This window comes from Lissotriton helveticus, chromosome 12 (assembly GCF_964261635.1).
Source record: "Lissotriton helveticus chromosome 12, aLisHel1.1, whole genome shotgun sequence".
Classification (NCBI taxonomy): Eukaryota; Metazoa; Chordata; class Amphibia; order Caudata; family Salamandridae; genus Lissotriton; species Lissotriton helveticus.
The window spans coordinates 172348040-172363782 of NC_136073.1; the positions used below are offsets into that span (position 1 = coordinate 172348040).

General features: G+C 45.3%; 1 protein-coding gene across 1 annotated transcript in view; it reads right to left on the reverse strand.

The window, feature by feature from the left end:
• The window catches only part of PELP1 (proline, glutamate and leucine rich protein 1), a 394967-nt gene that overhangs the window by 135077 nt on the left and 244147 nt on the right, over positions 1 to 15743 (reverse strand). The window contains exon 12 of the mRNA XM_078670231.1: positions 7344 to 7494. Within this exon, the coding sequence (XP_078526357.1) occupies positions 7344 to 7494 (151 nt within the window). The remainder of the gene's footprint in view (positions 1 to 7343; positions 7495 to 15743) is intronic.

Sequence of the window (15743 nt, forward strand, 5' to 3'; positions counted from 1 at the left end):
ATTTGGGGTTACATAGTGGATTAGAAGCATCATCAATGCGAGCTCAGTGACAGGCACATCGGTCATAGAAGCATAGGCACATCATCACATTATGCTATGTTTACAATGTTCAGGTCGTGCAACTAATCAGACATGGGATGTTCGCCCAAAGTGTACTGAACCATGATGCTCCTGCCCTGATGCAAACTCCGGGGCTGTAATGTGTTAAGCATTTGCTCCCAGCGTTCCACTATGGGCTACTTCCGGAGTACCATTGTTTCCTCCCTATGTATGGCGGTCCACTCTGCCCGGGCCCACGCCTGGACGGAGGAAGCCCACGCCCGTGCAAATTGCGGGTCCCGCGCCTTCCACCTCCTGGTAAGGAGGCGCTTCGCCACCACCAGCCCCAGGTCCAGGAAACGGGACGACACCTTATCTTTGGGGTGTCTCCTGAAGTGATGTAAAAGGTACTCGGGCCAGTCAAAGGGTATAGTACGGTCTGTGCATCTTCTTAGCAGCTCGCTAAATGTACGCCAGTAAGTGCCCACACAATAAGTTACATTTCAACAAAAGTATTGTGTATGAAATGGATTTCTGAGTTGGACAGAGAGACCATCTGAGCCAACACAAACTGGGTTAAAAAATGGAGTCTGCCCTGCTGAGAAAAGTCATACATTTGCAGTAGAGTGTTTTTGGTGGCGGTGAGTCTGCAAGTCAGCAGTTTCGGTTAAGCAGCATGCACTAAATTATTGTTTTGTAGTTACTCTTATACCGAGCTTCATTCTCCTTATAAGGCTCCAAAGCACATTTGCAGACAGGTACTATGTTCATGTGCAATAGACCTATGGTGGAAGAGCTAGTCTGTTACATGGCATTTGTAAAGAATGTTTGTGAGAACATGAATAGTCAAAGATTCTGCCTATAAGAAAGAATTGGACTCTGGCCAATGCAGAGATTGATAATGACAACTCCTTTAGAATTTGGAGGCTCTAGTTTCTTAAAGGAATGTACATTTTGGTATGCTTAAAGCATGATCATGAAGTGCAGGCGTGGTGATAGCCATAAGAGAGTTGTTTTCTCTGGCTGTCTATTTTCAGCCATCTACAACCAGTAAAAAGCTGTGAAAGAGGAAAGGCTATAATGTAGCAGTATGCCTGTAGTCATCTGTTTCCTCTACAATTTGTTGGCTTGTCAGAGTCATTAAAATTCCAGCAACATAACAATGGTATCCATCAAAATCTTTTTTTTACTTGCAACTAGTGTTAAAATGTGAGGGTTTGCTACACAAACTGAGGCATACAGTATTTCACAAACTATACTTCACAAACTATGCTTCCCAGTACCGCCTGCAATCCAGTCGGGCCTAGGTTTAAATAAACAAAATAAAACACAACATCAAACACAAAAATCCACCTATTTCCACATTTTCAGTGCTATAGCAAGAGAACCCTCTCAATTTAATCCTAGCCATCCCTTCAAGGTCTAACAAATGATCATTCATGCAAGTTGCATAGAAGCAATATCTCTACCAGCTACAGTATTCATAGCTTCTCATCTGAGATACTGGTCTGTGACTGAACCTGTTATAGGGACATGCATTAACACTAAAAGAGTCAGCGCACACGCAACAGAGGTAGGTAGTTTTAAAGTCAGTAATAAAATTAGGTACTTGAAAAGCTAAACACTGCAAACTTGTCTGCAGCTACCGCAGTTCCATGAAGCATAGTCCTGTCAGTGCCTTTTTTTCCTGTCTGAACTATTTCTGGAATGCCCTTCACAATGACCTAATATTAAGAAACCCAAAGGGCAACAGAGGGGTTAAGGAATTCCCATACAGGAATTAAGATGGTAAGAAACAAAGTACATTTTGTATTGGAAAAGGGTTTACCCTGCAATAGTTAGAGATTCACATAGAGTTCATAAAATGCCACCTACATAGCCGTTAGAAAGAAAAAGATTACGCTTTATCTAAATACAACCATTGGAGTTCTCTTTAATAATGCCCCTGTATGACATGGAGCAGAGGTCCACAACTTTCTACAGGTTTGTTTTTGCACCTTAGTTTATGTGTTAGTTTCTCAATGTCCAATTTAAGCATTGTGAGGAAATGGGATTATTATATTGTGTGGTTGTGCTACCTCATCATGTAATACACATACCAACACCTGTAGTTCCAGTAGGTTTCTTCTGGAAAACCCTCCTGTCAAAGCTTGCTAGCTGTGGTTCCAAGTAACAAGGCTTGCAAAGAGGGACATGTGTTAAGCATTTAAACAGCATCAAAACTGAAGAAGAAATCCACACGACACAAGAAATCTGACGCCGATTTAGAAAAAGAGACTGCATTTTTATACATTTTTAGACACAAGAATGGAAAAGATCCACTGGAGGGTACCAGAGATATAGATTTTACAAGCAATAAAATAAATAAATCTGTGCAATTTCACTCAACCGTGAACAAGCCTTGGCAAAGTTAAATTGGCCACTTTACAAACTTTTTGCAGTCGGTTGCAAGTACTTGGGGCGACCGACTCTGGCAGGGAGCCAGTCAGCGGGACCAGCAAGGTCCTGAAGAACAGTTACCTCCATAGGTGAAGCAGTCCTTCAGCACTTTCTCTGGGTTGCAATGGAATCCTAGGGAGTGATCCCGATGCAAGGGATTAAGGACTCTGAAGATGCGCTAATGCGACGCAGTCGACAGGGGTCTACCCGTAGGCATGCCTCAGTCCATGATGGTGATGAGGGGGTCTTGGTTGTAGGATCAACATCCTAAGAAGTGTTCTATGGTCTGGCCAAAATCCAGTCGTCACTGGACTACAAGCCGCCAACTGCTGTGGTCAGAGGCCAATCCTTCGTAGGTCGATAACTTTCCTTCTGAGGGTCACAGCAACTACAAGACAGCACTCTTGTGCTCAACGAACTCAGGTGAAACTCAGCGTCATGTCTTAGTACTCTGTGCTGCACATCGGCATGGTAGCGGCTACCTACTTGCCCCAGCAGGCTTCTTCTGCTGATTTGTTACTGTGCTGCAAACGGGAGGCCAATCAGTCCTTAGAGTTCCCTTGGATTGCCTGGGCTCTGGAGAGTGCTTCTCCTCGAGCAGGCGGCAGGCACATGCCCTCTCTTTGCTAGCCACCAGGTGCAGTCCTCAACGGTTCAACCCATATTTGCGGGTCCCTTGGTGTAGCAGGGCAATTCTTCAGTCCTTCAGAGACAGTCGAGATCCGAGATCTGGGTGCCATATTTACCTTCAGAAAATGCCCTCAGGGTAAGATGCAGTTGATAGCCAATGGACTACCTGATTCACTCCCTCCTGATGACCACTTCCTGGGAAATATGGCATCTGGCTATTCCAGGATGCACCATTCTGCCCACAACCAAGATGGCGAGAACCCTCTCTCGACACTCAAGAGCTCCCTAGCCTGCTACCAAGGGGCTACATGCCCCTGGAAAAAAACGGTTTAACAACTGCCTTCTCTTGTGTCCCCAGTGCCAGCCTGTCTGCCTAATCAATAGAGTAGCCCCTTTCCTAAGTATTACCCATTAGCCCTTCAAAGGCGGCATCTCCTTTGAAGCTCACCTTTTGGGATAACACCTGCGTGGCTTCCTGCAGGAGGTAGGTAGCACTGCTCTCCCATGCAGGTCTCTATTGTCTCCTTTCCTGGGAGTTGTTAGGACGCACTCCAAGAGTGCAGAAAGTCCTGTGTACATCAGTAAATGGGTACTGGAAAGCTTGGACAACTAAAGTGCCAACTGCTTATGTTGCACTTTGCCCGCCAGTAACATTAAATTCAATGTAACCATTAAATTGGATGTAATGCACTCATTCTTTTGATACCTACCGTAGTAGTTGAATTCAGAAGTTGGATGGGGTGCTACCCAGCAACTTTGTACTGTACAATGGGGCTACTAGCCTTTCCACAGTAAAAAATGACAATTAAGGGTTTTTACTGCTGGAATATTTAAAAATATGTTTCACTTTACAATACACAGCACCATGCCTTAGGGCTTGTTAGCCTTACAAACATTAAAAAAGGAGGTTTGTGCTTTGTCTTAACTTTAAATGGCAAAGTTGAGTTAGCAGTTTCAACCTGTTTAGGAAAGTGCCCTTTTTGTATGGTCACCCCCACATTTCTTTCGCCAATGATTAAGGTTTTTGGATCCCGAAATGCACTGGAGCCTGCTAACCAGGTCACAGTGTTGGTGTTCTCTACCTAAAATATGGTGCATATAAATTGGTAACTCCAATTGACAGGGACTTTAACCCCCTTATAAGTCCCTAGTAAATGATAGCAGTTGTACCCAGGGCATGGGAGTTAGAGGGTTCAACAGGACCTACAGCACTGATTGTGCCACTGAGTGACCCAAGTAAACAGATGACAGCATGCCTTCCATTGTAGACTGCAGGAGCAGTGCAAACTACTTGAACTCAACTTTGCCCTCACCATTAGTGGCAAGGTCATAGCACTATTTTTAATATATGCCAGTCACCCCTAAGGTAGGCCTCCAAAGCCCAGGGGTCAGGGTACATTATATTACAGGTATGGACATATAAGTGCAAGCTCCATTAGGGGCTACTATAACTGTTTAGGGGAGTTTAGGTAACATGTTTGATATCAAACAACTTAGCTCATCAAACCTGACTTTTCCCCATAGTCTGATTTAATGTGGCATGCACCCTGGCTTCCTTAGAGGTTGCCCACCTGGTTGCCACAGTCTTTCCTGTGCCCTGGCTGAAAGCCTCACATCAAAGCTCCCACCGACTCCGATAGGCAACCAGGCTTATCCCCAGGGGGGAAAAAGCCAACGCCCTGCCCCCAGGCACATTTGCAACTCGGGCAGGTGCAAAGATTAGATAGTCAGGAGGCATACACCCCCAGAAGGCTACCACACCCCTAAGGTGAGCTAACTGGTCTGTACACCCGAAGAAGGGCTCTGCCATCTTTAAAAGTGTCTGACCAGAGGCTTCTGTGTAGAGAAGTTGCCACACTATCCAGGAAGTGGTCACCTCAGCGTTGGAGTAGCCGCTGGGGATAGTAGCCCATTGGCTACTAGCTCTCAAACCCCTAATGCCCCAAAATCTAGGATCTAAGGGGTTCACCTGGCACCAGAACCTCAGATCTGATCGACCTGCAACCAAAGGACAAAGAAGAGACCAGAGTCTGGGATTTTAAGACCCACCCAAAAATGAAGCACCTAAGACTGCACCTGTGGCAACCACCCTGCAACTGCACGACTGCGACTCGTCCTGGACCAGAGAAAAGTTCCAAAGGAAAGAGCATCCCCTTCACCCTCAGTGTTTTCTACTGCACGTGACCTGCAAGTAATGGATTGCCACTAGTCAATTTCTCCATTGACCCCAAAGTTAAAGTTTCACAGTAGGGAATTACATGGATTTATTTTTCCTTAAAAAATACATAACTTTGGTTATATTCATCCAATTGTGTTCATTTTGGTGCCTAAATTTCAATAAAATCTGCTTTATTAGGTCTTGGCTAGACAGCACTTGCGCTGTCTCTTTGAGACATGTATATACTTTGTAGGCTTTAGTCCATCTATAGGCTTCCTATTTGCTGTCTCCATCGTAGCTCTCATATTCTTTCTCCTCATTTGTCCAGGGCATGCATGCATCATGCCTCTTCCTGTGTTTAGCCCTCCCTGAGAGCATGGACCAATCACTAGTATGCACTGCTCCCCATTTAGCAACTTTTCAGAACTACTTTTTTCTTTAATTTTGTTGCAAATGTGCGCGATACAATGAGGAGTTCCTGGGCACTGTAAGCACACCCTACTCCACCATCCATGTTGCTTAATATGCTCTCCCTCTCGCAGTATTCTGGTTATTGGCAGGCTGGCACTTGCAAGTCTCCCACCTTCACTGCCCATAATCACATAACTCACTTTCACGCACTACATGGCACAGCCCTGAAAAGGAGGGCAGCAAGGATCCAGGCCACCAGCTTGCAACATTTGCCTGTCACCCTGACACTTTACGGTAACAAATGCGCGCGCTCTGAGGAAGATTGGAGGGTGAGCTTGCTTGCTCTGTTTTTTCATATATTGTGTTATTGACTTTATTCAAAATCGTCAATTTTATGCAGATTGTTTCATACTGTCACAACTAGAGTAGCATAAGACTGCATCATACGGAGAAACCGTGTAATGTTTTCTTCAGTTTTTGTTGTGCCTTCGTCTGTGCGTACAAGAATGTGCGAAACCTGTTGACTCTTTGTGACCCTGCGGATTGTAAACAGTTTTTTGCACCTTTTTATTTTCCAATATTCCATTCTAGCACAGTTCTTAAAGAAAGCGATCGGAGCTGCCGACTTTAGACTGAGGAACAGAGTTCAAGTTTCGGCATCGGCTCAACATCCTGCAAACCTGGTTAAATCACTTCATTTCCCTATGTTTAAAAAAAGAAATGTGACCTTGTGTAATGTAACTGGTACTCATGTAAGATCCTCCAATACATTGATCTAGTTGGCACTATTATAAAACAGCAGATACTTGCATAAAAATAAAAATCTCTATCAGCTCCCAAAAGCAAGACCTACTGGCTTTGGCTATGTTGGTCTTTATAAATTGGTGTCCGATTTCTTTTAAGTGGTTTCAATTACTTATTGTCCATGTTGGTACACTGAAATGCTTAACATGTTTCACTAGCAAAGCATGGCCGCTTTGTGCCACACTATCAGGACTGAGCTAGGGATTTATTAGTAGGACTCCAAAAGGGACCTATTTGGGGAATCGTGAGATTATTACACAGTGAAGGCTAACCATCCACACTGCTTAATAACACACTTACCTACTAACTGCAGTGACAGACTGGGAGCCAGATTTCACCTTGTCCCACTCAGGATGGCCCACCAAGTGCTGCAGTCCCTGACGGACATTCTAACCTGCAGGCCCTGGGTACCCCTGGTATCATACTAGGGACTTACAAGTAAGTTAGGCTATGCTAATTGAGGACAAAACAATAGAACACACCAATTTCCAGGTCAGAGCACATACACCGAGTCCTGTTTAGCTGAGCACAGGGCATTTCAGAGCCATTACACCGGTGCACAGTAGTCAAAACTGACAGCAAACAAAGTCGAAGTCAGTCAAAGCAGGACCAAAAAATAGCAGGTTCATGAAAAGTGTACAGATCGGCACAAATGCAATATGAAGGTCTCTAATTGCACTTCGCTCGGCTAGTTATCCTCATAGCTGCCAGGAAGAGAAAGAGAAAAGCTAGTGTGCAGAAAGTCTCAAACTGGCTCTAGCAGACTGATAGGATAAAGATGGGCATGCCTGTCTTTTTCCCACTGATGGGATTTCTCACCGATGGGATACAGAAGGGCCTGGTCTCAAAGTGTCCTTCTTACCTTGATAGTTTCCGCTGAAGGTGTGATGTCAGCAAGGAGGTGAGCCAACAGTACATCAGAATGGTGCGTCGATCCTTGCAGAACTCCACTTGATGCACCACAAACCTTTAGCCACAGCTCCAGAACACAGTATGTCTTTGCTCTGACAGCACTAGGAAAAAGCAGTTGGGAATTAAAAAATGTAAGCCACTGGACATTCACAAAGGTAGGTGTGAAAAGACTACTTATAAGAAATGCCTGCTTTCTGGTTAAGTCCACTGACATCATAAAAGAAAACATATTGACAAAGCTGGTATAGGGAGTGGGCTTTGGAAAATATTGCATCTATGCAGACAATTCACTTGTTAACTTAACATTTCTTAAATGTGAACCAACAAAAGCATAGTGAGGAGTTCTGGTACAGAATCATATCCAACAACATTTCGTAACATGATCCTAAGGTCCACTACATGAGACTGTAGCAATTTTCTTTCAGCATATTATATACATATAATCCTGTAAAGATCCACATCTGACACGCAGCAGTACTACAAACAGTAAGACAGAATGGGTCTATGTCCAATTAATATCATGTTGATTAGTTTTCTTTAGCAACAAGCAAACATTAACTTAGCATCTCTTCACAAAAGAGGTAATTTAATTCACTGTAATGTACTTCACTGTTACGCAAATGCCTTCTTAGCTTGTGCCTGTTCTTGCTTCCCTTTTTGCTTTGTTTCCACGTTTTCACTTTTCAGATTCATCTAAAGCATTCTTAGGTTGGAGACCACATCCTCAACCTTATACATTTTGACATTCATTTGGAATGCATATTTCTTTCGGATCAGTCACCCTCCTGACCCCCTGGTTGTTGAATGTCAGGCAAAAATAGTAATGAAAAAGGATAAGTTACTTACCTGTAATCCTAGTTCTCTTCCAGGGGTATACTCAAAGTCATAAGCACTGAATAGTCCCGCCCACGTGCGGGGCCCCGGAGCAATAGCCAATAATATGCATATATCTACATATAAATACGCATAGAATACCTATATATATATATATATATATATATATATATATATATATATATATATATATAATACAAAAAGAACCCATCGCAACAGAGCTCCCGTTGCGACAGGACAATTTGTTGTTTATATATATATATATATATATATATATATATATATATAATGCATATACATATGCAGCCTAAAATACACCATACTAGGCTCAAAAACTGCCATCATTGCATGTAAAACTTTTACATTTGCTAAATAAAGACATATAAATTACATTATATGATAATGTAAAGAAGAAAACACTGCCCTGGGTTTCTTTGAAACACACAACCTTTATTTTCAAAGGTAAAAACAGGCAGGAACATAGAGGCAGCCTTAGCCTAAATAGGCTGCATAGTAACAGAAAAATTAGGCGCCGTGCCTTTAAGACCTCTATGAGCCTCCAGGCTCCCATCATGCACCACAGGTGACAGTTAGGTCAGTTCTTTTGGACGGCGTATAACAGTGTGAAAACCACATGGGTAACATGTAAAATAGACAGCCCTGGTATTCGCCCGGGGAGGCAGGTGGGTTGCTTATGACTTTGATGAGTATACCCCTGGAAGAGAACTAGGATTACAGGTAAGTAACTTTTCCTTCTCTTCCAGGGGATACTCATCAATAGTCATAAGCACTGAATAGAGTAGCAAGCCATCCCATACCCTGCGGCCGAATACCAGACTCTCTAAACAGTATACTAATATATATTACCCAAATAAATTCCTCAGGGATGCTTGACCAACTTGAGCATCCGCCTGAGTATCAGAATCAAGGCAGTAATGGCGAGCAAAGGTATGAACCGAACGCCACGTAGCTGCCTTACAAATTTCATGAACAGGAACATTTTTAAGCATTGCTATCGTAGCAGCCTTTCCTCTAGTGGAATGCCCGGGAGCTGTTTCCGTGCCAACTGATAAGATAACATAATGCATGACACAATCCATCTAGAAATGGACCTCTTAGAAGCAGGCAAGCCCGTATTCAGAGGACCGTAGTTCACAAACAAATGATCAGACTTTCGAACACTCTTGGTTTTATCAAGATAAAATTTCAAAACTCTTTTTAAGTCCAAAGAGTGAAGAGCTTTTTCAGCTGGAGTGTTCGGATTAGCAAAAAACTTAGGCAGTGTAACTGACTGGTTAATGTGAAAGTCCGAGACTACCTTAGGAAGGAATCTCGGATGAGTCCGAAGCACCACTCTATTCGCATGGAAAACGAGATAAGGTTCTGAAGCACAAAAGGCCTGAATCTCGCTCACCCTGCGCGCAGAAGTGATAGCTACTAGGAAGGCCACCTTCCACGACAGATGTTGAAGTGAGGCCTTATGAATAGGTTCGAATGGAGGACCCATCAATTTGGACAAAACCACATTAAGCTCCCAAAAAGGAGAGGGAGCCCTCACAGGAGGATACACTTTCTTGAGACCCTCCAGAAAATCCTTCACAACTGGCATTTGAAAGAAAGAAACCTGAGCAGGGGACTTTCGATATGCTGTTATTGCTGCCAGATGGACCTTTATAGAATAATACTGTAAGCCTGCTTTGGCCAAAGAAAGTAAGTATGGTAACAGTACCTGTTCTTGACCTCGAATAGGGTCATGACCTTCAGCAGCACACCACATGAAAAAACACTTCCACTTGAAAGCATACGACTTTCTTGTAGAAGCTCTCCTCGCCTCTCTTAAAATGTGCATACAGTCCTGCGAGAGGCCTAGATGTCCATACTGGACAAACTCAGGAACCATACTGCTAGCTTCAGGGTCGGCAGGTTGGGATTGAACACCCTGCCGTTCTCTCTGGTCACCAGATACGGACAGCAAGGAAGCCTCCTGTGCGGTACTTTGGACAGATATAGGAGATCCTGGTACCACCATTGGCGAGGCCAATTGGCGAGGCCAATCCGGAGCCACCAGGATCATGTCTGTCTTGGACTTGTACAGCTTCTTGATCACCAAGGGAATGAGTGGAATCGGTGGAAAAGCGTAGAGTAATGTCTCTGACCAGTCCATCCATAGAGCATTCCCCTTGGACCCTCGTTGTGGGTACCTGGACGTGAAGACGCAGCATTTTGCGTTTTCGGCGTCCGCAAAGAGATCGATTTCTGGTGTCTCCCAGGCCTGGAAGACATCTCTGATCACTTCTTCTTTTAAGACCCAGTCATGTGCTTCTGCGAAGTGTCTGCTTAGGTCGTCTGCTTGGATGTTGAGGACACCCGGCAGATGGACAGCCGATATTTTCATACCCCGAGCCAGAAGCCACTTCCAGATTGCTTGCGCTTCGAGCGACAGAGGTCTGGATCTCGTTCCGCCCTGCTTGTTCAGATAGTACATCGTTGTTGTGTTGTCCGTTTGAACAAGCAGGGAGGATGTCTTGATCGCGGGAAAGAAAGCCTTGAGAGCTAGGTGGACAGCTCTGAGTTCCAACATGTTTATATGATACAGTCTCTTTCTCTAACCACACTCCTTGAACTTGAAGCGATCCCAGATGGGCGCCCCATCCCTGAAGAGACGCATCTGTCACCAGCGATTGTCTGGGCATGTCCTCTTGGAAAGACACTCCCACTACCAGATGACTCCGCTGCATCCACCATCGAATGGAGATCCGTACTGACAAGGGTAGTGACAGCTTGTCCTCCCAACGATTTAAAAACTGGGACCACTCGTCCTCCAGAGACTGCTGCAGAGGTCTCATGTGCAGGCTGGCGTTCGGAACGAGGAAAATACAAGACGCCATGGACCCTAGAAGAGACGAGATCTGCCTGGCCATTGGTCGAGGAGTCTTCAGTAAAGTTTGATCATCTCTCCTCCGAAGGATACGCTTTTGCGTCCTTTGAATCCAGAAGTGCGCCCAGATAGTGTATCCTCTGCGTGGGATTGAGGATAGACTTTTTGAAGTTTACGTGAAGGCCTAGTCTCCGCAGCTGATGTATGCAGATGTTGCTGAAGCAGAATCGGAGACGCACTCTTTAGCAGCCAATCGTCTAGATAGGGACGAAAATGTCCTCTTCCTCAGGAAAGCCGCTACGCCTGCCATGCACTTTGAAAAGGTGCGAGGAGATGACTTTAGCCCGAAGGGCAAGACTGTGAATTGGAAATGACTGGTTTGGATGCAAAACCTTAGAAACTTGCGATGGGGATGTGGAAATAAGCATCTTGAAGATCTATGGAGCACATCCAGTCCGCTTGATGCAACAGTGGAATTATTTGATGTAACGCCAGCACCCTGAACGTTTCTCGCCGAATGAATTTATTGAAGCGCCTGAGATCTAGTATGGGCCTGAAATCCTTGTTTGGACCTTTCTTTGGAACTAGAAAATATCGGGAGTAAATGCCTTGTCGGCGCTGTGTCTTTGGGACCTCCTCAATGGCATTCTTTAGGATTAAGGCGGGCATCTCTTGCCTCAAAAGATGAATCCGATGGGTCACAGTCTTTTGATGAGGAATGGAAGGTGGAGGGGACTTGAATCTGATGACATATCCATTTTTTTTTACAATATTCAGCACCCATTTATCTACTGTGATGTTTTTCCACTCTTCCAGGCAAAAACGAACACTTCCCCCCACCGGAGTGGGTAACGGGCTCAGGGGAAGCAAAAACTCATTGCTTATGTTGCTGTTGCTTGTTTCCAGGTGCAGACTGCCTGGAAATGCCACCTCTTCCTCTACCAGGACGACGCTGGGAGAACTGAGATCTTCCCTGATTCTGCTGTGACGACCATTGAGGGGTTTGAGCCCTCTGTTGGTTCTGTCTCCTGTCGTACGGACGGTATTTTTTCTTAAAATCCTTCCTTTTCTAAAGACCCACAGCTCTCACCGTATCAAGCTCTGTCTTCATTTGCGACATCTCATCGTCAGCATGAGATCCGAATAGCGATGTTCCATTAAAAGGCAAATTAAGAATCCGGTGTTGCGCCTCAGGCTTAAGACCCGTGAGTCTCAACCACGCTGAGCGCCTGGCGCAGACACCATGCGCGTAACCATGTGTAGATAAATCCGAAGCATCAGCGGCTGCACTAATCACCTGGTTAGCCACTAGCCCACCGTCATGTAAGATCTCAAGAAAGTTGTGTTTGTCTTCTTTAGGAAGGTTCTCTGCGAAACAAGACATGGAGTCCCATAGTGTGCGGTCATAGCGACCCAGCAAAGCAAAAGCACTGGCGACTTTCATGTAGGAAGCAGAGGTGGCACACATTCTCTTCCCTACAGAGTCCATAGCCTTACTGTCCTTATCCGGAGGCACAGAAGATGACGCCGCTCCTGTTTGATTCTTGCGTGCCGCTGAGAATCGAGAATCCGGTTTTGGCTCAGCCCTCAGAAAGAACGGATCATTGTCCGGTGCTTTATATTTCTTAGCGATCCGAGAAGGTACTGCTCCCAAAGCTGCTGGGGTTAAAAACTTGTGCTGCGCAGGCTCCAACAGACCTGGTACCAGAGGAAGCAAGGGCCTTGACGTCAGCTTTTGATGCAACGTTTCGAAAATGACCGTTGTCTTGGTGGTAGAGACCGGCATTTCAATATTAAGCTTAGCTGCTCCACGACAGAGAACTTCATTAAAGGTAACATCATCAATAGGTGATATCCTACTCGGAGGAGTAGAGGACAGTGTCGGTGAATATCCTCTTTTTGAGTTTGTAGACCTTGTCGGTGATCTAGTATCGTGTCTCCTTGAAGAGTGTCGACGTGATGACCTGGAAGAGGGTGAAGTTCGCCTCCTCACTGATGGAGATTTTCTCGGAGGAGTACGCTCACGTCTTTTTGGAGAACGCACCAACTGTCTTTGGGGAGATCTGGATCTCGAAGAAGGTCTTGCAGACACAGGAGAACTGGAATAAGATCTAGGCAGATTAATCCTCCTTATCTTCCACTCTCTAATCTCCCCCAGCCATCGAGACGAGATATTAGTCGCTGGCTGAATAGGTGAAGGTGCTCCCGAGGGCTCTGGAGAGATCTGCACAATCTGCAGTCCAGGGGAGGAAGAGGAACTCCCAGAAGACACAGTAGGAACCTTAGACTGCTCTTTAGACACCGTTCTAGGCCTCTCAGCTGCAGGTGATGCCGACAGCGACCTCCTCGACGACGATCACCTCAACGGCGATCTCCTCAACGGCGATCTCCTCGGCGGCGATATTCTCGGCGGCGATCTTCTCGGCGGCGATCTTCTCGGCGGCGACTTCCTAGACGACGGTCTCTTAGGCGTCGACGTCATGCGCCTCGACAGCGATCTTCTCGGCGTCGTGTGCCTCGACGCCAAATGACTTGGGCTCTTCGACGTCGAAACCTCTACTGGCCGGTTCGACGTCGACCTCATGGCACCTCTCGACGGCGACCTTGACTTATGTTCGGAGCCTCTCGGCGGCGACTGTCGACGTCGATGAGACGTCGAGTCCCGCCCTCTTGCAGTCGTAGGAGAGCCAGACCTGGACCGCCTACGCTCATGCCTCTTCTCACCTTGCTTAGACGGCGAAATCTTCTTTGACGGCGAGAGATGTTTCGACGTCGACGGACGCCGCGACGGTGATTTCGATGCTTATTTTGAGCACACAGGTACCTTAGAAGAAGATCTGTCCCTCGAAGTAGTAGGAGACCGATGTTTTCTCTTCTCCCCTCTGTCCTTGCGCTCTTTGTGCTGAGAAGAAGGCTTCTTGGAATGAAATTCTTCTCTTCCACTCACAGTATCTCCTCTGTCATACAGGGACTGAAGCCTGCTCTTCTCTCTCTCAAAGTTCTGTTAGACACCTTGCTGCAGTGGTAACAGAGTTCTGGCTTGTGAGAAGATGGTAAACAAGCTACACAGACCGAATGAGGGTCTGTCTTGGACATTTTTTTACCACAGGCCAGACACTTAACAAATAAGGCCGGCATTATGACTGGAAAAATACCCAAAAAACAGTAAAAAATTAGTCAAACAATGACAAAAGACGTCGAGTAAAGATGAAAAAATTAGAGAAAAACCAGAAGAAAGTGATAAAATATCACAAACTGGCGAGCTCAATGCTCCAGGATCCTCACAGAAGGAGCCGGAAAAAAGAACTGACCTAACGGTCACCTGTGGTGCATGATGGGAGCCTGGAGGCTCATAGAGGTCTTAAAGGCACGGCGCCTAATTTTTCTGTTACTATGCAGCCTATCTAGGCTAAAGCTGCCTCTATGATCCTGCCTGTTTTTACCTTTGAAAATAAAGGTTGTGTTTCAAAGAAACCCAGGGCAGTGTTTTCTTCTTTACATTATCATATAATGTAATTTATATGTCTTTATTTAGCAAATGTAAAAGTTTTACATGCAATGATGGCAGTTTTTGAGCCTAGAATGGTGTATTTTAGGCTGCGTATGTATATGCATATGCATATCTCTATATATATATATATATCTCTATATATATATATATATATATATATATACACATACATATTATTGGCTATTGCTCTGGGGTCCCGCACGTGGGCGGGACTATTCAGTGCTTATGACTATTGATGAGTATTCCCTGGAAGAGAACAGCCCTTTTTCCGGAGAACAGTTGATGACTACAATACCACTGTGGCATCCTCTTTGTGTGGTGGTTGGGTGTGGGGGGGGACTCTGATAACGTCCTAATTCTTGTAAACTGATCAGTGTGTAAGCTGAAAACCTTTCCAAAACGTTTAAAATGATTTTGCAGTAGGTGGGTGCTCGCACAACAAAGAAAGAACTGAAACGATTGTGTCAATGATTTGGATACAGCGATACAAAAGGGGATGATGGACGGAGCGTTTGAACAAATCAAACACTGACCCCCAGTCAACTGATCTGGGTTTAATCCATCACCATTCTTTAGTTCACTCAGCCACCCCAGTTCAGCCATGGCTATATGCAAATCAGTCTGACCCTGTGCCTTATGGGAACAGTCCAGCCCGAACTGCTAAGCCATGTCTTCCCTGGACCGGAAACAAGCATCCTGGGACCGGTTTCGGATTCATAATCCTCATCAGCCAGGCTATCTTGAATCCAGTGGCCAAGTGAACAATGGACTCACGTCTGAGTATACCCTGCCACACTTAGGGCGAACAAAGCGATACAAAAGGGGATGATGGACGGAGCGTTTTTGATGCAGGGTCTAGTTTTTACCCCAGGCCAATTCTGCCCACCCTTGAAGCATGAGACCCCCACCAGCCAGCATAAAAAGGAATCTGTTAAATTGACCCATTTTGTCCCAGCTGCTCTTTTTCTATGAATAGGCCCCAAAGTGTCTCTCTCATACAAATCGTCTCAGTGAGGCCCAGTTCCCCCTGGGCCCCCACTCTCTCGATCTGCACGTCGTCTCTTACACACACGAAGATGCTGTAAGAATAGCAATACCACAAGAACAGGGATCTTCCTGAGCTAAGA